General features: G+C 28.1%; 6 protein-coding genes across 6 annotated transcripts; all 6 read right to left on the bottom strand.

Moving 5' to 3' along the window:
* Nucleotides 1-3,477: 3,477 nt before the first annotated feature.
* On the bottom strand, nucleotides 3,478-5,974 carry LOC145745215 (transmembrane protein 45B-like). Its single transcript, XM_082563220.1, has 7 exons — nucleotides 5,820-5,974; nucleotides 5,230-5,353; nucleotides 4,783-4,959; nucleotides 4,361-4,492; nucleotides 3,959-4,135; nucleotides 3,666-3,772; nucleotides 3,478-3,535 (listed from the first exon to the last, which is right to left on the bottom strand). Exons 1-7 carry the CDS (start codon nucleotides 5,972-5,974, stop codon nucleotides 3,478-3,480), a joined length of 930 nt encoding a protein of 309 aa, XP_082419346.1.
* Nucleotides 5,975-7,153: 1,179 nt separating this feature from the next.
* On the bottom strand, nucleotides 7,154-9,820 carry LOC145745810 (transmembrane protein 45B-like). Its single transcript, XM_082563970.1, has 8 exons — nucleotides 9,729-9,820; nucleotides 9,177-9,348; nucleotides 8,835-8,958; nucleotides 8,466-8,642; nucleotides 8,248-8,379; nucleotides 7,951-8,127; nucleotides 7,429-7,535; nucleotides 7,154-7,253 (listed from the first exon to the last, which is right to left on the bottom strand). Exons 2-8 carry the CDS (start codon nucleotides 9,329-9,331, stop codon nucleotides 7,190-7,192), a joined length of 936 nt encoding a protein of 311 aa, XP_082420096.1. The 5' UTR covers nucleotides 9,332-9,348; nucleotides 9,729-9,820; the 3' UTR covers nucleotides 7,154-7,189.
* Nucleotides 9,821-11,513: 1,693 nt separating this feature from the next.
* Nucleotides 11,514-15,547, bottom strand: LOC145745253 (caspase-7-like). Its single transcript, XM_082563268.1, has 6 exons — nucleotides 13,970-15,547; nucleotides 13,646-13,823; nucleotides 13,408-13,580; nucleotides 12,796-12,952; nucleotides 12,533-12,630; nucleotides 11,514-12,114 (listed from the first exon to the last, which is right to left on the bottom strand). Exons 1-6 carry the CDS (start codon nucleotides 14,033-14,035, stop codon nucleotides 11,863-11,865), a joined length of 924 nt encoding a protein of 307 aa, XP_082419394.1. The 5' UTR covers nucleotides 14,036-15,547; the 3' UTR covers nucleotides 11,514-11,862.
* A 1,242-nt stretch (nucleotides 15,548-16,789) lies between these two features.
* Nucleotides 16,790-18,974, bottom strand: LOC145745807 (caspase-3-like). Its single transcript, XM_082563965.1, has 6 exons — nucleotides 18,817-18,974; nucleotides 18,447-18,627; nucleotides 18,210-18,382; nucleotides 17,955-18,114; nucleotides 17,637-17,734; nucleotides 16,790-17,498 (listed from the first exon to the last, which is right to left on the bottom strand). Exons 1-6 carry the CDS (start codon nucleotides 18,880-18,882, stop codon nucleotides 17,250-17,252), a joined length of 927 nt encoding a protein of 308 aa, XP_082420091.1. The 5' UTR covers nucleotides 18,883-18,974; the 3' UTR covers nucleotides 16,790-17,249.
* A 1,393-nt stretch (nucleotides 18,975-20,367) lies between these two features.
* On the bottom strand, nucleotides 20,368-22,549 carry LOC145745783 (caspase-7-like). The gene is made up of 6 exons (XM_082563944.1): nucleotides 22,384-22,549; nucleotides 21,975-22,152; nucleotides 21,737-21,909; nucleotides 21,501-21,657; nucleotides 21,174-21,271; nucleotides 20,368-20,969 (listed from the first exon to the last, which is right to left on the bottom strand). Exons 1-6 carry the CDS (start codon nucleotides 22,450-22,452, stop codon nucleotides 20,739-20,741), a joined length of 906 nt encoding a protein of 301 aa, XP_082420070.1. The 5' UTR covers nucleotides 22,453-22,549; the 3' UTR covers nucleotides 20,368-20,738.
* Nucleotides 22,550-23,620: 1,071 nt separating this feature from the next.
* LOC145745390 (isopentenyl-diphosphate Delta-isomerase 1-like) lies at nucleotides 23,621-26,014 on the bottom strand. The gene is made up of 5 exons (XM_082563450.1): nucleotides 25,861-26,014; nucleotides 25,488-25,677; nucleotides 24,892-25,022; nucleotides 24,348-24,491; nucleotides 23,621-23,976 (listed from the first exon to the last, which is right to left on the bottom strand). The coding sequence occupies exons 1-5, from the start codon at nucleotides 25,966-25,968 to the stop codon at nucleotides 23,803-23,805; spliced, it is 747 nt and encodes a 248-aa protein (XP_082419576.1). The 5' UTR covers nucleotides 25,969-26,014; the 3' UTR covers nucleotides 23,621-23,802.
* Between the last annotated feature and the right edge of the window lie 60 nt (nucleotides 26,015-26,074).

The raw sequence follows: 26,074 nt of genomic DNA, 5'->3' as shown, positions 1-26,074 counted from the left end.
AAATTTTGTGGATCATATGTAAAATGGAAAGTAACCTTTAAAAAAATTAGAAAGATTATTACCTGAAATTTCTTATTTAAATTTTTTTTACATCAATAGCTCGTGAATAACCTAGGATCCGGGTGGTTTTTAGGTTTGGACGCCACTACCTAAATCCAAAATAACACATTTTTACTTTATGTTTACCTCTGTTTCAGCTCCATAAAAGCTTCCTATTTTAAAGTCTGTCATTCCGTTTTCGTCCTCGAGATGATTTTGGGATTCGATCTGTTATATAATAGAATTTAAAAAAAAATTAATAAAAATAGTGGTTGGTAATATGTACTTTAAAGACCAATCCTATCTTACAGAAAACGCTGCAACCGGCATAGGAAATACAATATATAGAAAATTTTCAGTTGTAAGTTCTCTGCTGGTAACTTTAATCGTTATGTCGTTGGTGTCTTCAGCGTGAAACGGAAACATACGCATAAAAGCTATAAAAAACTAATAACTTTTAGACATGAATTTTAGTATTTGATCGGACCTTTTTGAACGTTATTTAAATCTTACTTGTCAGAACTGTGTTAACACAATAAAACCAACTTGAAGGGCCTGTGCTAATCGCCGTGTTTGATGCCCAGTTTAAAATAAAATGTGAAACGCTCTGACGCTGCCAAGGCTGATTTAAACCAATTAAATAAGTTGTAGCATTGCGCCTCTTAAGTGCATCAAAATCTTCCCCCTAAATGAGCACATTAATTTTACAATGTTACTGAAGAAGGCACTGTTTTAAACTGAAAAGGCAACTATTGAAACCGGTGAATAAAAACCATGTTTGATTGCTGAAAAATTACTTACATAAAAGAAGGTGGGTGCTTTGGAGAAACGAACCATACAAAGTTTGTTCCGAGTGTTGTCGTAAATACTTACTTCTGCTGTTGCACCAGCATACAGATTTTGGAGAGGCCATATGTGCGTCAAAGTTACTGCAAATTGGTAATTTTTTTTAGGCTATGTGACAAGACAAGGGTACTTTAAACAGGGTAAGTTTAAATAGAAATAAACTAATATACCTCTCGATACACAAAAATAAGTCAAAACCCAACTGTAGACTTGCATTGGGTCATTTTGAACACATGTATCGTGTGGATCTGGACTTATAATAGCGACGGTAGGGCTACAAGAGGCTGCGTTGTTGCAACTTGCTGCAACCCGGGTCTTAAGATGTGGTGGAGTACAACTGATGTGATATTTTAATTAAAACATTTTCTTATTTAAGACGCCTAGGCTAAAGTCTTTTAAACACAATGCTTACTGCAAAATGCGCCTTGTTAAAAAATTACTTCAGTGACATTATAACGAAATGTTAAAAAATTACTTCAGTGTAGTGGTGTCTCTATTATCATCCAAATCCTCAACGAATATTTTTGTTGGGGAGGGGCACGTCATGGAAATGGATTGCGTTAAGTTTCTTCTGATAACTCTTTTGTTGAGACTTAACTCATTCTCAGCTGCCGAATAACGAAAGTCGTTTTGTTTATAAATCAATAAATTTCAGAGCAAAACGTAAAGTATAAAATGGATTCTTACCTATTGGAAGGTATAGTGCATCCACCTGGCTATCCACCTGGCCATCCACACAGCCTGCAAAATAAACATTTGTTAGAAATTGCTGATTTTTATTTACTGGTGTAGCATTCGGTTTTTAACACTTTATAATGACTGATACCTACCGAGTTTACAGACAGCTAACAACGTTAAAAGTAATATCTTCATGTTTAGAACTAGCTTTAAATTAAATAAACTAAAACAAAGTTACCTTGATTTGACTTTTTATAGAAAAGGCAACGGAAGCGTATTGTTTTGTCAATAAACTTTTTGTTTTAGATTAAGTCATTGTCGCAAAACATTTAAAACAAAAATAGTTTTAATAACAGACCATGAATTGGGTTTAATTGTCATTTTTTGTTGACAGTAAACAATAATTAGTCATTATGTTTTAAACATTGCCGGCTAAAGCCTATTGAATTATAAACAAATGATAAATGCTGTTAAAAAAAAAAATTAAACAACTGGTAGCGGCAAATATATTTTTATATTAAAACAAACGTTCTAAATAGATGGTAAATATACGCTATACACGTAAATCTATATACAATTTGACTATATAAATTTTAAGTATAATTGTGCAGTAACAAAAGTCCTTTTTTATGATTTTTGTTTAAATCTTATAAACAGACTTTAACATTTTTGTTAAGACTTAGTTAAAATATAACGTAATTATAGGTTTTATCATTACAACTGTTGTTTTTTTTAAACTTGTATTACTGAAATCTTTTGAAAAGAGTATATTAAATGTGTCCAAACATATTTAAAAACGAAGTTTAAAGCATAAATGCAAATAACTATTTTAAGCGTAAGTTTCTTCATCAGATAAGAATTTTTCGGCGCTATCTTCTAACAAAGAACTAAAAATTAAATTTTGTTATTAATCAAGTTTAAATGTAAAGTAACCAAATGCACTTTTTTAGATTAAAATATATTTTGCGCTAAGTTTCTTCTGATAACTCTTTTGTTGAGACTTAACTCATTCTCAGCTGCCGAATAACGAAAGTCGTTTTGTTTATAAATCAATAAATTTCAGAGCAAAACGTAAAGTATAAAATGGATTCTTACCTATTGGAAGGTATAGTGCATCCACCTGGCTATCCACCTGGCCATCCACACAGCCTGCAAAATAAACATTTGTTAAAAATTGCTGATTTTTATTTACTGGTGTAGCATTCGGTTTTTAACACTTTATAATGACTGATACCTACCGAGTTTACAGACAGCTAACAACGTTAAAAGTAATATCTTCATGTTTAGAACTAGCTTTAAATTAAATAAACTAAAACAAAGTTACCTTGATTTGACTTTTTATAGAAAAGGCAACGGAAGCGTATTGTTTTGTCAATAAACTTTTTGTTTTAGATTAAGTCATTGTCGCAAAACATTTAAAACAAAAATAGTTTTAATAACAGACCATGAATTGGGTTTAATTGTCATTTTTTGTTGACAGTAAACAATAATTAGTCATTATGTTTTAAACATTGCCGGCTAAAGCCTATTGAATTATAAACAAATGATAAATGCTGTTAAAAAAAAAAATTAAACAACTGGTAGCGGCAAATATATTTTTATATTAAAACAAACGTTCTAAATAGATGGTAAATATACGCTATACACGTAAATCTATATACAATTTGACTATATAAATTTTAAGTATAATTGTGCAGTAACAAAAGTCCTTTTTTATGATTTTTGTTTAAATCTTATAAACAGACTTTAACATTTTTGTTAAGACTTAGTTAAAATATAACGTAATTATAGGTTTTATCATTACAACTGTTGTTTTTTTAAACTTGTATTACTGAAATCTATTGAAAAGAGTATATTAAATGTGTCCAAACATATTTAAAAACGAAGTTTAAAGCATAAATGCAAATAACTATTTTAAGCGTAAGTTTCTTCATCAGATAAGAATTTTTCGGCGCTATCTTCTAACAAAGAACTAAAAATTAAATTTTGTTATTAATCAAGTTTAAATGTAAAGTAACCAAATGCACTTTTTTAGATTAAAATATATTTTCTAAAATTTTATGTTTGTGAAAAATGAAATGTAAGATAAAATCTAGATTTACTTTTTGCTTTTATCACAACCGTTAGTTTGTAGATGAGAGTAAGAATTAAAAATGCCGCACTTTGAATTGCCGTCGCGTACTTTGTAAAATTCTTTTTTAAGGAAAAACTAGATTAGGAAAACATCGATAACGTTAAAATCTTGAGCATAACATTTTGGGTCTGATTTTTTTGTAAGAAGCCGACGATAAATAATTTAAACCAGCAAAAACATAAAACACGTGATTATTTAAATACTTTTTAGGTGTGAATAAAAAGAAATTGAAGTTAAATTATTAGAGAAGCATAAATTTACTCTTCCAAAAGTGTAAACAAATGTAAAAATAATCGTCATCACGAATGCATTTAAAAAAATATTCCAACAGAAAAACAAAGTTAATGCTTCGCTGTTGTAATTATCCTTCGGGTCCCACTTTTTATGGCCGTTGTGATCAAACAGTATAAACGCCATGCATAGCAGCCAGCTTCCCATCTAAACCTAATTAGTAAAAAGGATTAAACCTAGCCTAATTATTTTGCTGAACAAAAACAATCAGCCTCAAAATGCTTTTTACACTTAACAAGTAATGCGCTTAAAGAAGGTGAAAAACTCGATTAATCATAAACCTACTTGGAAGAATAATTAAATATGAAAGTATAGCCTTAAAATGACTTTTTTATTTTATACCGAAAATGCGCTTAAAAAAGTAAAACATACCTGAAATAACAATAAAGTATGACCCCATAATAAACTTGGATTGTAAGGATTCCAAACCTCCATGGCAATGATAAGAAACAATCCCATGTTTGTATATAGCAGTAAACCATGTGCCTCATTCATTAGTTCGGCCTATTACAACATTTAATGTAAAATAACTATTTTTCACTTGGACAATATATATTCTAGTGATTATTGTTAGATTTTCGTTGAAAATGTCAGGTTATTGATGTATTGTTATTTTAAGTACAATAATCAGGTACTTTCTGGGTTAAGCAAAATATAGTTTGTTTAAAACTTGAGAATATTACAATATACCTGAACTAGTCACCAGGATCCAGAACCTATCTTAAATAGTAAAAATTTTCCGATTAAGAATTAAGACATCTACAGGAATAATTTAACTAACTGTTTTTACTTACATAGCAAACTTTGTGGTAAAACAGTAGCAACCCCGTTATAAAAATAGCGCTCGCCATTACAGCTTTTTCAAGAGAAACATTTCTGTTTTTTAAACATTTTTCGCTAATAACATTAACTATTCCACTGATAAAAAACGACATGTACATCGTAAAGTGTTGCCATTTCGGCATGTGGGCCTAAAAAATAATATGAGTTTGCCCGAAGAAATTAAAAGTATGAAAATTCATTAAATTGTTAATACAAGAGGTTTATCTAATACAAGAGGTTTAAAAGTTTAATTCATTAACATTTATTAAATTACAAGATAACTTTGTGACAAAGGCTCACAAATATTGCTTTGGTCTAAGTTTTAATTTAACTGTTGGGATAGTTATTTAAAGAAATGCAAAACCAAAATTAAAATTAAAAATACTTGAAAAAAAAGAAAAATTGTAAATATATTCTACCCAAGATCCGTTTGGATAGGTCAAATTCAGATTATTTGTTCCAGGAGGGTAAAATAATTCACTCATTGAAGCTCCAAAACCAATAAACATTTTTGTAACAGCAAGAAATGGAAATTTCTGTACTCTGAATATTTTTTGAAAAATTAATTTTAATTGTATTAAAAACGAATTGGAAAAAGTGTTAAAAGATAATCATTTTTACTGAAATCTCGTATTTTAATATTTATTAACAAAAAACGTTGGAGTATACTAAAAGTTTGAAATGTGCATTTTTTGCCCATTACGGAAGCCCATGTGGAAAATATCTGATTAAAGTTGTCTTTAAAATAATAAACAGGCTTACTGAACTCCATATCGAAAGAAATTAAATAAAAAAGCAGCATTTTAAAATTAAATCTAAAGTAACGTTTTATGCATTGGATTTAATGATATAAATATGTTAGTTTTTTTTACATTACTAATCATGCAGTAACTTTGCTATTAGGTTCATTTACAGTTATAAGTTTGTTCTTAATTTATAGCTAAATTATTAAATACTTGTTTTTTTTTTGTTTGAGATTTTACAATTTTACGAAAACATTACCACTAACCTTTCCAAATATTTTCCAAATCGAATATTTTTTCGTGCATTTGAAATTTTGTGAGTTTTGAATATCAGATGTTCAATAGAATACTGGGTGCAATACATTACAGCAATAAAGTAAAAACCAACTCCGGAATAAAAGTGGCCTTTCCAAGTTGCCATTTTGTGCAACAATTTTAATTTAAATAATATAATGTTAACTTATCTAAAAAAAGTCTAAAGTTAAATACTTTTTATATTTACTAGCAATAATTCATAGATTCATATTTTATAGTAGCATTTTGTTATATAATTATTTTACATGATCATATTAAAATTATTGTTAATAGAGTAACAAAATATTTCCGCTAGAAAAAAGTAACAAAACACTTAGGAAATGGATAAACCTAATATAACCAACAAAACGTGTAAACAAAAACAAAATAAAATGATCTATTTTATCTATTTTAAACAATAAAATGTGTTTTTTCTTTATTATGACATTTAGAAATAGGGGGCGCCATTACAACCATAAATGTAGCCTGGTTGACGTTGTTTCGTTAAGGCAACATAAATATAACAAAAGTTATCGATAACCGTTAACTTTACAATTTTGTTTAACAAACGAAGGAACTTTACTTTATTTTTACAATAACAATGTTTTTTTTTATCTTAGTTAGTATTTTAACTAAACAGAAATTAATTTAAAGATGTTTGAAAAGCTGGCATAGTGGCCGGATGACGACGGTTAAATGGCAGTTGCATGCGCTGTTAAAATGGCAACGTTTAAACCCAATAAACTTTTATGAAATTATACTATTTAAAGCACGGTTAACAAAAGTTAAAAGGCTAAATAATTAATTTTAAATTTAACTTTAAAGTTTAAATTTAACTTAAAAGTAAACATCGTTAAATGACTATTAACTAAATGATGGCGTGTGCCCACTTTTGCTTAGATATGCTTTGAAATGAAGTCATCCCAATTTTTTTTTTCTAAAATGCAATACCAAAGGCAAACTGGTCACCCACAGTAATTTATACGCACATTAGTTTTTATTAGAAAACAAGAATTTGGAATAAATTGGCGAATATTTACAATTTACATACAAATATACACGGCATGTTATCATTATTCACAAATTGTATTTTGTTGTGCAGTTACGAATAATTTACCCTGTGCAGAAGAAAAAAATTATATTACATTTGAAAAATTATTATATATGTTTGTTGTAAGCACATTTAAAATTTTTGTTAAGACTTGAAATAAAATATGACCTAATTAATATTTTAAGCCATTGAAATATTTATTGAATAATGTAACCCAAATTTAGTTTATTTTTTCTATTAAAATAAATTTTTATTGGGCCGAAAAATTTAAAGTAAATGCAATTAAATAATTTAAGCGTAAGTTTCCTGGTCAGATAGAAATGGTGACGTTTCGTCGCTATCCCCTAATGAAGAACTAAAAGTAAAATACAAATACTAAACCTTTTGCGAAAAGGTTTTCTAAAAAAAACAATACCTCATAATTTAATAATTTTACATATTTGTAATTAAATACACAAATATTTATGTAGTTTAATATACATTTTACATAATTTTTAAATATTTTTAATTGGTAAATACGATTTAATTACCTTTGGCTTTTACAACAACCGTTAGGTTGTAGTAGAGAGCTTGAAGTGAAGTTACTGCATTCTAAATCGTTACCGCCAAATTTGTGATATTCCTTTTTTAGAAAACACTAAATAAAAAAACAGATAATAACTTGAAATGCTTAGTTTTATGTTAATAAAATAATGTTAAAAAAGAAACTTCAGTTTTAGTTTTAAGCGAACTATATAGTCAATGTATTTAGATAAAATAAAAGTAAACACGATGTGGTCATTATCATGTGGCTGTTACGTAACAAGGAGAAATATTAAAAAGCACGTAGCAGTGTAACGATCTTTTCTGGTGTGGTTGAACTAACAAGAAAACATTCTTTTCAATGTCAATAACGAATTTTGGCACAAACAGATTTTTTAAATTTTAAATTTTTAACCTGTTTGGAGTTCGGCACTTACATTGATTTGGCTGGGAGTGGGGCTAAACCTTATAAATAGGAAAAATCGAAAAATAAACCAAATTAAGGTTAACATACAAATTGGAAACTTTACCTTTCTAAAGACGTAGACAGATGTGAAAATAATCGTCATCACGAATGCATTCATGAAAATATTCCAACAGAAAAACAAAGTCAATGCTTCGCTGTTGTAATTATCCTTTGGGTCCCACTTTTTATGGTCGTTGTGATCAAACAATATAAACGCCATGCATAGCAGCCAGCTTCCCATCTAAACCCAATTAATAAAAAGGCTAAACTTACCATTTACACAACCTAAAAATTTCATTTTTACTGAAGAACGAAAAAACGGTTAAAGTAGTATATAAAACTTGACAAATGATAAATCTACCTGAAATAACAATAAAGTATGACTCCATAATAAACGTGGATCGCAAGGATTCCATACTTCAATGGCAACGATAAGAAACAATCCCATGTTTGTATATAGCAGTAAACCATGAGCATCATTCATTAGTTCGGCCTATTATATTATAACATTAAACGCAGATTAATCAATTGTCATTTTGATAATATATAAAAACAATTTAACTAACTGTTTTCACTTACATTTCCTTCTTTGTGGTAAAACAGTAGCAACCCCGTTATAAAAATAGCGCCTGCAACTGCAGCTCTTTCAAAAGGAACATTCCTGTTTTTCAAACATTTTTCGCTTATAACATCAACTATTCCGCTGATAAAAAACGACATGTACATCGTAAAGTGTTGCCAATTCGGCATATGGGCCTGAAAAATATAAAATCCATTAAAATTTAAAATTTAAAATTTTTATCCCAAAAATGATTCCATTTCCAATTATAAATTAATTTGGAAATTTGTGTATTAAACGTAAACCATAAAGAAATTGAATAATGTCTTAATTTACAAATAAAATCATTTAGAATAAAAGCAAAAAAAAACTTAATAGATTTAACCTACCCATGACCCATTCGGATAAGTCAAAATAAGATTATTTGCCCCAGGTGGGTAAAACAACTCGGCCATTGCGGCACCAAACCCAAATAACATTTTCATGAACGCAAGGAACGGAAACCTTTGTATCCTAAATATTTTTGTGGAACATTATCTTTCATTTTTAAAAAATAGAATAGGGGTTAAAGTTAGAAAACCCCACTTTTTTTGTTTTTATTGTAAATATCTTTGTTATTAAATTTTTTTAAATGTTTTGTTAGTTTGTTGGTTTAATTATTATGACAAAAGAAAATCGTTTAGGTACTTTTGAAGATACTTTTTCCAATTTTTTAAAACTATACAACTTACTTGTCAAAATATTTTCCAAGCCGGACAATTTTTTGTTGTTTTGAAATCTCGTGAGTTTTGAATATCAGATGCTCAATAGAATACTGGGTACAATACATTACAGCAAAGAAGTAAAAAGCAACTCCGGGGGAAATGTGGCCTTCCCAAGATCCCATTTTTTTAAAATTTTAATCTAACCGAAATAATATAATGACAACTTAAACTAAAAAATATGGGTGTGTAAAAAACAAATAATTTAATTTCTTTTTTAATTTTTTAACATATAAAGGCTACATTCCATCTTGTCGCTGCAAATTATAACATTTTATCGCGCCGACGAATACAAATGACGCAGCATTTTATACATTCACCAAAATCCTGGATGTAATAATTAATCATCAATATCTGCATGTATTCGCTCGATCATATTAATTTGTTTATAAGTTTATTTATAACTTAACTATTAATTTTATATGCGTATTAGTTTATAAAATGCAGCGTTAAAATATTTATATTAATTTTACACAAACTTTTTTATTTATTTTTTTATACGACATAATTTTTGTTATTTACCCAAATAAATTTATCATTTTTTGCGGTTTTGTTGCTGTTTACATAAAACCTGTAACATGCATTTCCTTTTACCTCACTGGGGAATAGCGAACTTTACACGCCTTAAAAATTGAGCGAACCTCTTTTACGGCCGAACTATTTTGTTATTGTTTTGCAAAGAAGCATTAACTCACAGTCCACTGCAATCTATTAAAAGCCATTTGAAATATTTGCAATTCCAAATGACTGCGAGCTCATTTTTTGACAATTCGCGGATAAACTAGGTGAAAGGTAAGCGCCGTAGCTTGTATGAATTTTTATTTTATTTAAACCCTATATTACACTGTACATTATAAATGAAACGTAACCTACGCACAAGTTAAAGAGAACCCCATTTGAAATACACCAAAATGCCTGTCTAGGTTATAGTATGTGGCAGGTTAAACGGCTGGCAACTTTAAGCGGACGATAAACACATCTATATTTATATACCGGTCTATTCAATACATCAGAAATGGTATTTTCCTGATTAATAATGGGTATACTAACAAACACAAAGTTTTTTATTAACACTACCGCTTTAAAACCAACAAACAATCGCGTTAATGGCGATAAAGTTGTTTAAATACTTTTTTACTTTTTTTTTGTTTAAAACCTTGGCGCCTAAAACCGACGAGTCTAAATTAATAGCGCAAATACAAAGTCTAATTTTAGCTTTAGTTATAATTATACCTGCATATGTTAACTAAAAATGTTCTTGTCTTACAGGTATGATTTCATTTAGTCCAACTACAGGGTTAAAGTACAATTAAATGCGCTTTAATTACCATAAAAATTAAAACGACGAATAAAACTAGGCTTAAGTGTGGTTGTACCAACGAATTTTATCTTTCTAAAAATATAGTCTATAGATATTTTCTTTTTAAAGTACGATTTCATTGAAATATTAAATTAAAAGTAAAAACGATATTTTAACACTGCGTCACTACATAACAGATCATATAATAGATACTTTTTTTGAAAAGACATCAACTGGACTAACGTTGACAGCTTCACAATAACGAACTAAGGCAAACCCATAGGTCAGTGGAAAATTAAACAATAAAGCTACATTCTCCATTCCTAATATAAATATCTTCGCCCAAAAAAGACACTGTCACCTACTTATGATTTTTTGAGATCGATTTGATACAACGATTAATAGTTTAAGAACCTAATGTTTACCTTTTAGTCATTATGTAAACCTATTCGCTTAGCTTAGAAATATTTTTAAACAACCCGCTATTTTGGATTAATCCTAAGCTATAGGAGTTTTTTCTTTTGCTTGTTTTTTATTGCGTTAAAATAACAACATCCTGTAATTTTGTTACTCATTTTAGAACATAAGTTTTTTTCATTATAGTTTTATTATTGTTTCGCTACGACCTGATTAATAACCGATTAGTAATATCGGTAATTATGATCACATTTTTATCGGTGTTTGTCACTTTTTGTTTGGCTTTACAATTTTTTAAATTAAATTTGCGTAGTTAAAAAACATAGAGTTTGTAATTTATCAAAGTTTTTTTTTAAATTTGATATTTTTTTTAGAGCAGTTTTTAAAAATTTACATTAAACCCCTTTATCAAAAATTCTTAATATTTATACACTATACGTCCAAACTCTTTTCATTCGAACTCGTTTGCTTTAAAGCCTTTAACATCTTAAAAAAACATATTATTATTAACATTTAAACATAAAACCCTATGGTGACTTCTGAAAGAAACATGTATATAAAACAGTAATTATTAAAACCTTTGTTTATATATATTTTTTTAAATGAAATAAAACCAAAACAAGTGAGGAAAAGATTGTAATAAAACGCCAATTGTGTGACTTTTAAAGGAAATTCAGTGTAATTTATATTTGAGTTAAAAATTAAAAAATATATTTTTTCAGCAATTTGCGGAACAAAAAAATATTTATTCCATCTCCAGGTTAAAAGATGTATCAATGAAGAATAATATAAAAAAAAAATCACAAAAGCAATTTTACACACAGGATTAATGGGAAGATTACAAGAAAATTAACTACAATATTAATAAATTACACATATTTTATTTTAGATTTATAACCTTCAAATCATTTTGTACAATTGGACGAAATTTGTTATAGTTTATTTCAATTTACTTTCTTTAGTCGAGGATTCGAGAAAGGACTTGGTCAAGCTAACGCGACCTGTTGTTTGATCAGAATTTATTAATACATCTTTAGGTTTTGGCTCTTCACTCTCGGGTATGTATTCTGCAGTCGACTCTTCGCGTGTGCAGAAATAAACATCTTTCCTTAACCTGCTACTTATGACAGGGGTTTGTTTTCTGTCTTTTTTACTTTCAACCGCTACGTCGTGATTTACTCTAGTTAGAATCTATAAACAAAAAAATTAGATACAAAGCTGATTAATCTTATAATTATTAGATTTACGACGAAAAAGACGTATTTTAGTTAAACGAGATAAAATGAAAAAAAGAAATAACAAATCCGTTACAAAGCCACCTTTGAATAATATGTTTTTTTTTTATATTTAAAAATATATTTGTTAAAAATCCGCTTTATGAAATCCATTTGATTTATTTTTATATGTAAAAAAATCCGCTTTGAAAATATATTTGTTAAACATATTTTATGATTCAGGTCTTAATTGTTTCTGTATTTTTATATGTTTTGTTTGTTTCTGTTTTATTTATCTTTTCTTTTTATTTAGATCCGTTTAATTATTTTTTTTAATAGATTAGTATAAATAAAACAAACACTTCTTACACAAACCCAATAATATTATACCAAACCTTTAGCAGGTCCATTTCGCGTCCATACTTTTTTAGATTTGCACTTAACGTTTGAATAAATATGGAACCAGTTTTAGGATGTAAAGAAGCGCTATGGTCTAAAACACAACAGCGGTGGCTTAACATACGAACTTAAATATCACTGGGTTATTTAAAAAATAAATTTGTGAACAAACAAAATTTGATTAAAATTTAAATGATAATAACGTTAGTCTTCATATTTTAAATATAAATCACATATAAATTTATAATGTTATTTTTACCATCCATTGTACTATGATAAATAAGAAAGTCTGATCCGGTTGGTATACAAACTTCCTCGTTATCCTGATCACCAGTTGGGCTTCCAACGATGTCATCTGTATGTCCATCTTTGCTGATAATCTTTTTTCCTTTATCTTGAATAGGTCCGCGACACGCCTATATAAAGGACATGTTATGTCATATCAACAAAAAAAATTTTATGGACAAAACATTCGACTAAAATCCATATGCCAAAAACGCCATTAATAAAAAAATGAAATATTTTCGTTAAACTTATTCTACCCCAAACCCTTTTTTGGAAAAAAAAAATATATATATATATTATTGCCCTTTATTACTAAAAAAATTTTGACCCAAAGTTTGTTAAAATGACGTTTTTAAATATGGGAGTTTTGAGGATAAGTGCATTCGGTTAAAAAGTTTTTGGCATTATGAGCGGATACCTTAAGGGATAAAAATAAATTTTCATTTGATTTTACCGGTAAAGAAAAAAAAAAATTTTTATTTATTTTTTTATTTTATTTTTTTTCATTTGATTTTACCGGTTAAAAAAATCTATTACATAAAAAATTAAAAAGATTGGCGTATAGTATATGTTAGTTTTAAACAACCTGTATAAAAATCATTTTAGGTTTCCCAAATAGGAACTCATTTTCTTTAATTTCTTTTTCGAATTTCGAAATATAAATTTCATCATCTGAAGTTGCTAGCCTCCCCTTTGTTCCACCATGGGTTAGAATAGCACAAGCAAAGCAGTAGGAATCCGAAAAATCTTGTTTTGAAACTATTACAATAAAAAAAATATATTTAATACTGTTTGTCATAATAAAAGTATTAAATTATACAAACATTTAATAAGTTTTCTCTGAATTTCTTCTCTTTTAAGGTCAGTGTGAATTGTTTCTTCATCGCATTTAAATCCTAGGAAAAGTGCAGCTTTTTGAAGGCTAGCAACATCATGTTTTGAACCCTCTCTAAACTTAACTGGAGGGTCTTTTGGAGAAAGTTCGTTTTTTATTGTAAAGTCCTGCATGTTTAAATAAAATTTTAACTAACATTAATGTCAAAACAAACTGTAGTTAATTTTAAAATTTTTATATAACTTGTTAAAAGAACTACTACGTTCCTTCGAGGTAAACGAATACACTGTTTGTTAAATAAAACTTTTCTTACTTGCTGGTTGAAAATATGAAATTCTCCAATTTCTTTGTAGGTATTGTATCTATATTCGTCGGACATTATAACTTGTATAGCTAAACGATGCCTTTTTTTGTTTTTGCTTTGAATATTATTTTAGTTAAATAAACACAAAATCTGTTCCTAATACAAATTATTTTGCATTTACCAGTTCTTTGTAAAGCTGTTTACAAAAGATTAGCTAACTACGTTTTCCCTTTAAAACTATAACGATCTCGGTAATACCGAAATTGTAACCGCCACGTAATTTTGAAAAAAACGCAACTAACTGATATGGGGTTAGCATACAGTGTTCTTTGTGTGTTGGGGGTTTTATTCAAATGCCAGACTAAACAAACAAACGGTAGACGGTAGCCTCACAAAAACAAAAATGCCAAGTTTTTACAAGGTGAAACTTTTGTCCTGTTTGTTTATTAAATATTAACTAGTTGTTATTTTTTTATTTGTTCATAGCGGTTTTATACAGCCAAAGTAACCTAAGGCAACGAAAGTTAAAATAGGTAATGTTTTGTTTAAATATTGCGTCATTTAAATAAGCCCCTTTATGAGAAAATTTATATTTCTGGTGGGGATTTTAGACGTGATGCAAACCCTGTTTAAAAATTATATTACAAAAAGATTCTTTTTGCATGATTTCTATAAAAAATAAATATATTATTATTTATATCTTAAACAAAAATATTGCCGTTATTATTTGTTAAGAATGCAATACATTTAACAATACTTTTACAACTTACTTTAAGGAAACAATAATACGCCATTATATACTATTATAAAATAGTCTAAGGTAAACGAGAAGGCCCACTGTAAACACTAAGTGGTCTACATTCACTTACTTCGTGATTAAAAATGTAAAATTTTCCAATGTTTTTATAGTTATTAAAGTATTTAAATTTGTCGGACGTATTACCTTCAATCCTGAAAACAAAGTATATTTCTGTTATCTATTAGTACTTTTTTTAGTTTAACTTTTTGTGTGAGCTTATGTGACTTTCTATATGGCCCACCATAAACTGTTTTTATTAATGCTAAAGGGTTTATTAAGCACCTTTGTTAAAAGTATGGCCTAAGCCTAATAAATAATATCCTTTTTAGTTTTATGCAGTTTGTTGGGTCTTAGACCAATGCTATTTATCATTGCGAAAGTGGGTTTGGCAAAGGTTTAACCATACTGTCTAACCGTGACCATACTATTTTGCGGTTCGTTTTTCTCGGTAAAGTTTCGGGTATGTCTCAATAAGTCTAAATCACTTAACTACAGACTAGCAACAACATGAATACAAGCCAATGATAATAAAATAGTCTGTAAATTAACTCTTTTGGCTAAACAGTGTGGTGTAGCTTTACAAAGCGAACAAAAAAACTTTACAAAGCGAACAATAACCAAGTTTTACAAGGTGAGCTTTAAAACTTTTGTCATGTTCGTTTATTAATTATTAACATTTTGATATTTCTGTTTATTTAACTGCGTATTGTTAAGGTAGAACCACAAATGTCTAAAGAAAGTATAGTTACAAATGAAAACGACGATCGCTAGTTTTGTTTTTTTACCAAAGCTTTGGACTACAGTTTTTAAGTTGCCCCTTTTATTAAAGGTAAAAACAAATAAATAACCCTCTTTTCTTACTTTGACGTCATTGAAAAGTCCTTAGTTCGAAAAATTTTTCCTACCAGTCGTGTTTCCCTGTGTGAAGCAAACTCAGTCAAAAAATCCTATCTTGAACAACAAAAATTTTATTCACATAATTCTCATAAAAAATACCGAAGTTCATATTTACAATATATTGTAAAAAAAACTAAGGCAATAGTGTTTGATGAGTGTTACAAAACTTTTTATTTAAGTTTTTACAATAGTTCCGCTTTATAAATTTTATTCGGTATACTTAATTTTAAATTAAATGGTATTTGCTTAGCAACATGCGAGTGAGTTTGCCTATTTAGCCTTTTAATACTTAATTAGCTAACCGCGTTTTTCTTTCAAAGCTATAACGATCTCGGTAATACCGAAATTGTAACCGCCACGTAATTTTGAAGTTAAATTAAACACAACTGATACCAAGTGCAACTAACTGATATGGGGTTAGTTTACAGTGTTCTTTGTCGAAATTTTTCTATGTGCGAAATTTTTCTATGTGCGAAATTTTTTTTCGAAATTTTTCTTTGTGTGTTTTTTATTCAAGTGCCAGACTAAACAAACAAACGGTAGATGGTAGCCTCACAAAAACAAAAATGCCAAGTTTTTACAAGGTGAAACTTTTGTCCTGTTTGTTTATTAAATATTAACTAGTTGAGATTTTTTTATTTGTTCATAGCGGTTTTATACAGCCAAAGTAACCTAAGGCAACGAAAGTTAAAATAGGTAATGTTTTGTTTGAATATTGCGTCACTCAATAAGCCCCTTTATGAGAACATTTATATTTCTGGTGGGGATTTTAGACGTGATGCAAACCCTGTTTAAAAATTATATTACAAAAAGATTCTATTTACATGATTTCTATAAAAAAGAAATATATTATTATTTACATCTTAAACAAAAACATTGCCGTTATTATTTGTTAAGAATGCAATATATTTAACAATACTTTTAAAACATACTTTAAAAGTAAATTTTTTTTAAAATTTTGTAGCTATATTGGTATGAGGCGCAAATTCGTTTTTCTATAGATATTGCTTGCTAATCCTGACTAGCTTGTACCACGCGTTGTCAGTCATATATTTCTCTACTTTATTATGCCTTATTGGGTTTAAATACCTATATTAATTAAAAACAACATTATGTATGATCAATCTATTATATTAGAACCAATATATGTAAATAAAAGAAAAGGGAAGGAATATTTAAATCTTTTTGCAAACAAGTAACATTGAAATCGAATTCTGTAATTTACGTATTTATCACAAGATTAATTGAGCAAAGTTGTCTGGGTAGGATTTTACACAACAGCACACAGGCATACAAATGTGATATATTTTTTTTAACTATAAATGTGTTACACAAAAACATATATATACATTAATGAATCTAATAGTGAGATAATAATAAGAAGTGCATTGACAGGTAGGCAATGCAACTTGCAAAGTTTTTATTTGATAAGTATAAGAACTCTTTTTGATATTGAAAAAACTTTAAACTGTATCTATAATAAAAGTAAAACTTTTAATAAAATCAAAAATGTATAGTATTTGAAATCGAAATAATAAAAATATCAAACATATCTATTTATTCTAAATTTACTAAAATAAATTTCAATATCGTTTATTTTTGATTTTCTTCTTGATTCGGATTCTCAACAAAAGATTTACTAACATTTGCACATTCTGTCCCACTGTCTGGGTGAATTTTTACATCCTGATAAACCTCTGGGCCTTCGGTTGGACAAACCGGGGTCGTCTCTATGCGTGTGCGAAAATAAACCTCTTTTCTTAACCTACTACTTATGACAGGAATTTGTTTTCTGCCTTCTTTACTTTCAACTGCTACATCGTGATTTACTCTTGTTAGAATCTATTAACAAAATACAAACATAAGGCAATTAAATTAAAGTGTAATAATATTATATATAACATTGGGTATCAAACATCAAATCAGTGTAAAAAATCAAAAAATCTATATACGCACAAACCAAATAGTAACATATTAAACCTTTAGCAGGTCCCATTCGCGTCCATACTTTACTAGATTTTTACTCAGCTTTTGAATAAAAATGGAACCTTTTTTGGGATTTAAAGAAGCGCTATAGTCTAAAAGTAATTAGGTTTTAACATATAAGATATTGGTTGTGTTCTAAAATCTCATAATGTTATATTAGCAGAATTTGTACACAACTAAAATACGACTGTCGTAGCGTTGCCTTTATAGCTTAAGTTAATTTAGGGCAATATCACATGGTCATGATTATTACACTATAAAGTTGTTCTTCTTTTTAAAATTAAACTATTACATGTAAAACGCCATTTTTACCATCCATTGTACTGTGATAAAAAAGAAAATCTGATCCAGTTGGTATGCAAATATCCTCGTTATCCTGGTCACCAGTTGGGCTTTCAATATAGTCATCTGTATGTTCATCTTCAACGTCATTTAACTTTATTCCTGGATCTTTTCTGATGCCCCGGCAGGCCTGTACACGTCAATCTTTTATTAATTTATTAACTTCTTAACAAAAACTTTTTTTATATTATATTTAAGTTAAAATTTCTATATTTTTATGTTAACCTGAATAAAAAACAACTTCGGTTTCCCAATTAGAAACTTATTTTCCCTAATTTCTTTCTCGAATTTTGATATATTAATTTCGTCATCCGAAGTTGCTAGCCTCCCTTTTGTTCCACCATGGGTTAAAATAGCACATGCAAAGCAATAGGAATCCGAAAAATCTTGTTCAGATACTATAACAATAAAAAATATGTTTAATACTATTTGTCATAAAAAAAATAATTTAATTGTACAAACGTTTAATAAGTTTTCTCTGGATTTCTTCTTTATTAAAATTAGTGTGAATTGTAGTTTTTTCATTGCATTCAAATCCTAAAAGTTGTGCTGCACTTTTAAGTTTAGCAACATCGTGTTTTGAGCCTTCTCGAAATCTTGCTGGGGAGTCTTTGGGGGAAAGTTGATTTTTTTTGGAAAAATCCTGTGCAAATATAAACATGACCCATATTAAAGTATTTTGCATTGTATATTGTTATTTATATTTAAGTGGGTTTTTGATACCACGCAAGTATAAGACTAATTGATACACAGTATAAAAATAATTTTAACAGGAAATGATATTACGTCAAGATACAAAGATAAACCAATATGATAAGTTAAATTTACTTACCTCCTGGTTAAAAATGTGGAATTCTCCAATGTTTTTGTACTCTTTGTATTTAAAATCGTCGGACATTATATATTCTAATATCTATAATAACATATAATATTGCTGCCTTTCTCTTATTATCAGTTTTTAGAATAAACTTTGAGGGGCAAAATTGCCACAAAAATATATCTGCATTACACAATTGGAAAACTTAATATTAAAGATTTACGTTTTAGGTGTAGGCCTGTATGCGACAAAATAAGTCCTTATTTGTATAAACTACCTTAACGAATAATATATATTTTTTTCTATTTTTATAATAAAACTATCTAAAAAATCTTTAGAGCTAGGCTGATAGTTTTAACACTTGAAATTTTTAAAGCACCACAACGTTCATTACAGTTTAACCTTCCTTCTAATTTAACACGCAAGAAATTTATGTGTGTAAAAGCCAGAACAGCTAAATTTATTTGGCAAATAAAGTGCTCTCATACACAACAAACTAATATAGCGTGGAATTACTACTCATTGTTTTTATTTAAATAGAAAAATAAGACATTACATTATAAACGTAAGCAGAGTAATAATAACAAGGTGAGCAACCTTATCTTTGTCATATTATTTTATTAGTAATTCATCAGCTATATTGTATATGCCAATGTTTACAGTAATATATTGGGCTTGTTTTGTGGAGGCTAGGTGAAACATAAATATAAAACAAGTGTGTTTTCACAGTAGAAATCCGTTTCAGAACTACCTTTTTGTTTTTCTCTGTTAGTTGTTATCTTCCCTTCGGAAAAAAAACTGCTTCTTTATTAAACTTTCCTTTGGTAAAAGTAACTATACATTACAAACTTAAGATAGATAATTTTTTTGTTTGCTTTTAACGTAGTTTTAATAAGCCTACCTTTTTTTACGTTAAGGTAACTAAATTAAAAGGCCTACCAAACGACAGTGTTTTATTTAATTTGGGGTCACTTTTGGCTTAACATTAGTGTGATGATAAAATATAGCCTAAACATTTTAACTCTGTATTATTACTAATAAAAAAATAATTTATTTTATAAATAAAATATGTTTTGAATTCGTTTGATCATTTTAAAACAAAAATCTAAATAAGGAAAGTTATGCACAAAACATTACTTAATTAAGAACAGTTGATTAACTAATAAGATGAATATAAAATTTGTAAACTAAACGGTGGGCTTTGCCCCCCTTTACACCGTCTGACTCATAATGGGGCAACACTTTACATGAAACTTTTAATGCTTAAAATTATTTTTTGTATAAACAAACAAGAATTTAATTATAATAATTAAACAAAAATTTATTTTTAACTTGCTTTCAATTCATTGATATTGTGATAAACATTAAATAAAATTTTAAATGTCATTCATCAATGTTAAATTTTTAATAAACAAACAAGCAATTATATATATAAAAAACAAACAAAATTTTTTTTAATCCGTTTTTGTGTTATTGATATTATTATATCTAATTCGTCAAAATTAAAAAGCTTGATATCGATCTTTAATTTTCAATAATCAAACAAGCCTCTAACTATGGTGAACAAACAAAAAAAAATTTTTTTAAATTATTTATATAATGATATGCAATTAATCAAAGTTTGAAAACTTTATACTGACTTTTTAATTTGAATAAACAAACACCTATTAATTAATATTTAAAAACAAATATAAGGTTTAGAACACAATCTGATGATAAACAACGTACTAAAACTTTAAAATTTAAAATTTTAAATAACAAAATGTGTTTAAACTTTAACAAAACTTTAAACTTTTGAAGATTACTTTTTAAATCATACAAATATTCTAAAAAGCAAGTGCGGTAATAGTAAAAGTGCATTAACAGTCTAAGTAAAGCGATTATGCAACTAAACAAATGGTTAAAAATTAACTAAACAAAATATTAGCACAGTTTAATTATGGATTTTTTTCTGAACTTAGGGTTTCGATCAAAGGCTCGGTACAGCTACTCCCTGCCTCTGTATCGTGAACTAAGTTTTCAGGAATCATTCGGGGTGGATAAAGTTCGGTCGATTCTTTAAGAATGCTGAAATAAACTTCTTTTCGCAGCCTGCTACTAAGTACCGGAGTCTGCTTTCTGCCTTCTTTACTGTCAACTGATACGTCGTGATTTACCTTGGTTAAAATCTAATCAAAAATAAACACAACATACTTTATTTTTTTTCAAATATAAAAATGTTTTAAGTGTAGTTGGTTTAACGCCTAACAGTAAATGACTAACTAGAAAGTAAGTACAAACCAAATGACAAAATTTATCGTTGATTTTGAATATATTCCTCTTATATCTAACTACCCCTGGAATTAATGTACTATAACAATATAATAACAAACCCTCAGCAGGTCCCATTGGCGGCCATACTTTTCGAGATTTTCACTTAACTTCTGAATGAAAATGGAACCTTGATTGCAATTTAGCGAAGCGCTATAATCTATAAAAACACAACAGTTGAAATGTACTTTATTAATGGTGCGAAAATCTTATCCGTCAACATTCAATAATAGAATATAACAGTGTTTAATACTTTAGGGCCGAATTGTGATATCAAATGTTGAGTTGTTACACTTTTCGTTTTTCTTAGTTCTTTAATTTTGTATTCTAGCGATTTTGTACATTGTGTAAAGTATAGGCCTTTAAAAAGTATAAGTTTTTGAATTTACCATCCATTGTGCTATGATAAATAAGAAAGTCTGATCCAGTTGGTATACAAATATCTTCGTTATCCTGATCACCAGTCGGACTTGCAACGCTGTCATCGGTATGCCCATCTTCGCTACTGACGTTTACTCCTTCATCTTTCAAGGGTCCGCGACAAGCCTGTTATGTGAAAATTGTTGTTTAAATTTTATCAAACGCTGTAAAAATTGAAATCACATTTTTTTGTAGTTTGGTCTACCTGGATAAAAAACAACTTTGGTTTTCCAATTAGTGACTTATTTTTCTTGATTGCCTTTTCAAAATCTGCTAAATACATGACGTCATCTGAAGTTGCCAGCTTTCCCTTTGTTCCTCCGTGGGTTAAAATGGCACAAGCAAAGCAGTAGGAATTCGAAAAATCGTGTTTTGACACTATATTAATAAAAAGTAATTTTATACCATCAAAAATTTACAATTATTTGAATTTAACAACACACGTTCTATGAGTTTATGTCGTATTCGATTCCTCGTGAAGTTTTTGTGTATGGTATTTTCATCGCATTTAAATCCCAGAAAAAGTGCAGCTTTTTTAAGACTGGCAACATCATGTTTTGATCCTTCTCTGGATTTTACTTTTTCTTTGCTTAGAGACAGTTCGTTTTTTTCTGTAAAATCCTGTGTAAATAAAAACATAACATGTATTGAGTTAATCAATAAATCAACTTTTTAGATATTTAACTACTAGCAGCTTTTATTTTTTTATATATTTAATAAAAAATTTTCACCTACAAAGTGTAATACGTTTTTGAAATCTATTTAACAATACTTTATTAAGGAAACGATACTACGTCATTAAGGTAAACGAGCATGTTTACTGTAAAAACTAAGTAGTTTACGTTTACTTACTTCGTGATTAAAAATGTAAAATTCTCCAATATTTTCGTAGTCATTGAAGTATTTAAATTCGTCCGACATATTAACTTCAATGTTAAGAACAAATTATAATGCTTCGATTTGTTAGTAATTGCTTTAATTTAACTTTTTGCCTAAACTAATGTGATTTTTATTACACCTTGCTATAACAAATTATATAGAAATTATTAATGTCAGAAGATTAATAAACTACCCTTGTTAATTGCATTTGCTGGGCGTAAAATCAAACAGCTTTTCTATTTATATGCTATCCTCTTGTTCTTATACCTACGCAGATTATCAATGCAAAGAGTAGGTTTGACATATGGTATCCATACTGTTTTGCGGTTTGCTTTTCTTGGTAAAGTTTTGGCTATATGCCTCGATAAGTATAAATCCATAACTACGGACTAGCAACAACATGAATACAAGCCAATGATAATAAGATAATTAACCTAGGTGTAACATAATAGACTCATTATTCTTTCGGATTTATTTATGTATATTGCCTGATCCTACGTATATTAAATTAAATTAAATAACTAAATTGCCTCCTTATGAGTAAAGCTAAACATTTGGTTAAAACGGAAGTTGCATTTAACCTATCATGGAAATTCAAAGGTATATTAAACACACTATAAACTGCTTCTAAGCGCATTAAACTAAAACAATTCCGGGTTTATTAAAACTTCTTGTTTATTATTAAAGTAAAAAGATACTAATTTTTATCTTTACGCGGTGTAAGTCTGTAATTTATTAACCCCATTGGCTAAACAGTATGGTGTTGCTATACAAAGCAAACAATAAGTTGTACAAGGTAAGCTCCAAAACTTTTCTCATATTCGTTTATTAATTATTAACATTTTGATATTGCTGTTTATTTAACTGCGTGTTGTCAAGGTAAAACAACAAATGTCTAAAGAAAGTATAGTTTCAATTTTTTTTACCAGAGCGGCAGACTACAATTTTTAAGTTGCCTGTTAAAATAAAGGTTGTAAGGAAACAATACAATACCTAAAATAAATAACCCCTTTTTCCTTGCTTTTTGTACGTCATTGAAAAGTCCCTAGTTCGAAAGATATTTCCTACCAGTAGAGTTTTTCTGCGTGATGCAAATTTAGTTAAAAAAAATTTAATTCTTAATCAACAAAAATTTTATTCATATAATTCTCATAAAAATAACAAAGTTTATATTTACAATATATTGTAAAAAAATAATTGACGAGTATTAAAACCTTTTTTTTTAATACAAGACATTTAATAAACATATTTTTTTACATCATAATCTAAAACATAATAGCAATATTGTTTTGCAAAGCACTATGGAAACAAAACCTAAAATTATTTGAAAATAAAAAAAAACATTATATAAAGAAAAATACATTAACAACTAGTACCAAAACTGGTAACAGTTTAATATTTATGTATTGTTTTATGATCACAAAATGAGTCTAAGTTATCAATGTTGTCCCACCATTTAAATAAGTGAGATTTACAAATAAGTTTGAACCATGGAGTTATTAAAGTATTTGTGTTTGGAACCCAGTTTAGGAAATCTTTAAGTTGGTCTTGACTAACATACTTCACCTAAAAATAAAAAACTTTTTTAAACATAGAAAACTACAAAAAAAATAGAAAAAAAATTTTACATTAAATTTGTGCTTAGCAAAGCAATGTTAAGTGTTAAAAAAAAATTATTTTGAACACTTATCTATGCAAGTTGTTTTTAGCTTTGCTTTATTTAACATTTCTATATTGGCATCATCAACAAAAATTATTTATTAATGTTTTAACACAACATGAATAAATCTTATGCCATATAAATGTCCTAAATATGTATCAAAAAAGAGTTAAAAGGAAAAGTAAATGTTTTTTTTTTTTTATAGACCTTTTGCTTTATATAATTTCTTTATACACCATAACATATTATTTAAATTTGAATTGGATATTTTGATTACCTCTGAAACTTCGTTAGGGTTAATGTTCAAATCAACATCCTGTTTTGCAAACAACACATAATCAATTTCTTTTTCACCCCACAGTTCGCTTGATGAAGCTTGGTATGATATGCGAGTTAAATATTTTATACTGGAAATTGGAAGCTAAAAATAAAAGTTATGGTATTAAATATAAATAACATTATGTATTTATTAAAAAGTTTTTTTTTAAATCATTATGTTAAAAAGTGTATACAGGACAGATATACTTAAATAAAAAAAATATTTGAATGTATGTGACTTTAATTATTTGCATTTTTTTTACAGTTATGAATACTTTTAAACTCAATAGTTTTTATGAGGTATTTGTTTAAAACATTTTTTAAAAAACATTTTTACTAAAACATTTACTAAAACATTTTTAAATAAATACATTTTTAAATAAATTTGGATTTTTTTTGGTTAAATTTAATTTTACAAATTACACAACATGCCCCTTTAATATTTCATGATAAACAAATAAAAATTGCAAGTTTAAGCAAATTTGATTAAAAAAAATGTTTACCTGTTCGGCATCAACACCAAGTTCACATTTCATTCTTCGCTGTGCAGCATATTTGACTCCCAATGCTTCATTTTCATTTAATTCTTTGTCATAAAATAAAGGATGGCTACAACATGTGTTGGTGAAGTGGTCTAATAAAATAATGTTGTATGGGTTAAAAATGAAGAGATAAGCATTTATGTTTTAATTACATGGGCAGCAGATATAAAACTATTAAAGCAAAACAATATTCATAGAAGTTTTTTTAGTATAAAAAAAATAATACTGTTAAAGTTATATATATATTTTTTGTATATATCTTTATCCTCGTTGTGGGAAGGTTAAATGCGCGACCTAAACATAGTGTAACAACATTAACCCTGACCCAGTCTTGAGTTGCCTTTAGCAGTTTTGAATGTTATAAATAAAAATTGCCCAATGATTAAGCTACTGATTAGGTGCTGCCTCAGCAGGAATACATACCGTTTAAAGTGCCTTACTCAAGGTCGCTACAGCATGAGTTCCTTTAGCATCAAACCCAGGACCTCATGTAGTGTAGAAAAATATTTGTCGCTGTTAAAAATCAATTACAGAAACAATAATTAATATTCAATTACCAGGAAATGTAATTTTGGTTGATGCCCTTTGTTGTAATAAAAGCTCATTTTTGGAGTTAAACAAAAAAAGGCTAAAAGCTCTGTGTAAAGGAGGACCCTTGCTTAATAAATGACAATCCAACTTGGATCTTGGTCCGATGACTTTATCATTTTCATCAACCTCAATACATTCTTCTTTCATTAATTTAACCTAAAAATTGTTTTTTTTTTCTTTAACTCAGTATATTTGACATTTGTTTTAAATGCCATTAACATATTTTTATTAGACGCATATGCTATCAATATGTGAAGTTATTCCCAATAACTAATAACAACCATCGGAATTTAACACAGACAATTTGTCCAAAGTTAAATCTTTATTTTTTTTTCTTACTTGTTCATCATCGTAATCATTCAAATTAAACTGAGAAGAAAAATAGCGAATCTTTGTAGAAATTGAACGAGTACAAAACGTTCTACTCAAATTATAAACTAAATTCATGCTTATGTACAAACGAGTGAAACAAAATTTTGTTTGTAAACAACATTTCCGAAAACGAACCTTCTTAAATTATTGAGCCAAATCGAGTTGACATATTGTTGTGGTA

The sequence above is a fragment of the Corella eumyota genome, chromosome 3, assembly GCF_963082875.1.
Source record: "Corella eumyota chromosome 3, kaCorEumy4.1, whole genome shotgun sequence".
NCBI classification, from domain to species: Eukaryota; Metazoa; Chordata; class Ascidiacea; order Phlebobranchia; family Corellidae; genus Corella; species Corella eumyota.
The sequence above is the reverse complement of the archived record's forward strand: the minus strand, read 5'-3'. Positions and strand labels throughout refer to the sequence as shown.

Bases quoted from the DNA above. Each gene is read 5' to 3' on its own strand.
- LOC145745215 (XM_082563220.1), bottom strand. From the start codon at position 5,974: ATGGCAACTTGGAAAGGCCACTTTTATTCCGGAGTTGGTTTTTACTTT. The intron at 4,136-4,360 runs GTATGTTTTACT...AATTAGGTTTAG, and splicing joins ATACTTTATTGTTATTTCAG to ATGGGAAGCTGGCTGCTATG. The intron at 3,773-3,958 runs GTAAATTTATGC...TTCCTAATCTAG, and splicing joins TTGTTTACACTTTTGGAAGA to TTTTTCCTTAAAAAAGAATT.
- LOC145745810 (XM_082563970.1), bottom strand. From the start codon at position 9,331: ATGGGATCTTGGGAAGGCCACATTTCCCCCGGAGTTGCTTTTTACTTC. The intron at 8,643-8,834 runs GTAGGTTAAATC...TATATTTTTCAG, and splicing joins CTTATCCGAATGGGTCATGG to GCCCATATGCCGAATTGGCA. The intron at 7,536-7,950 runs GTAAAGTTTCCA...TTTTTTATTTAG, and splicing joins CTGTCTACGTCTTTAGAAAG to TGTTTTCTAAAAAAGGAATA.
- LOC145745253 (XM_082563268.1), bottom strand. From the start codon at position 14,035: ATGTCCGACGAATATAGATACAATACCTACAAAGAAATTGGAGAATTT. The intron at 12,953-13,407 runs GTTGTTTAAAAC...TCCTTTATATAG, and splicing joins CTAAAATGATTTTTATACAG to GCGTGTCGCGGACCTATTCA. The intron at 12,115-12,532 runs GTTTGGTATAAT...TTTTGTTTATAG, and splicing joins GCGAAATGGACCTGCTAAAG to ATTCTAACTAGAGTAAATCA.
- LOC145745807 (XM_082563965.1), bottom strand. From the start codon at position 18,882: ATGTCCGACGATTTTAAATACAAAGAGTACAAAAACATTGGAGAATTC. The intron at 18,628-18,816 runs GTAAGTAAATTT...ATATTTGCACAG, and splicing joins TCCACATTTTTAACCAGGAG to GATTTTTCCAAAAAAAATCA. The intron at 18,115-18,209 runs GTTAACATAAAA...TGACGTGTACAG, and splicing joins CGAAGTTGTTTTTTATTCAG to GCCTGCCGGGGCATCAGAAA.
- LOC145745783 (XM_082563944.1), bottom strand. From the start codon at position 22,452: ATGTCGGACGAATTTAAATACTTCAATGACTACGAAAATATTGGAGAA. The intron at 22,153-22,383 runs GTAAGTAAACGT...TTATTTACACAG, and splicing joins TTTACATTTTTAATCACGAA to GATTTTACAGAAAAAAACGA. The intron at 21,272-21,500 runs GTAAATTCAAAA...GTGTTTTTATAG, and splicing joins TTATCATAGCACAATGGATG to ATTATAGCGCTTCGCTAAAT.
- LOC145745390 (XM_082563450.1), bottom strand. From the start codon at position 25,968: ATGAATTTAGTTTATAATTTGAGTAGAACGTTTTGTACTCGTTCAATT. The intron at 25,678-25,860 runs GTAAGAAAAAAA...AACAATTTTTAG, and splicing joins ATGATTACGATGATGAACAA to GTTAAATTAATGAAAGAAGA. The intron at 25,023-25,487 runs GTAATTGAATAT...TTATTTTATTAG, and splicing joins AACCAAAATTACATTTCCTG to ACCACTTCACCAACACATGT.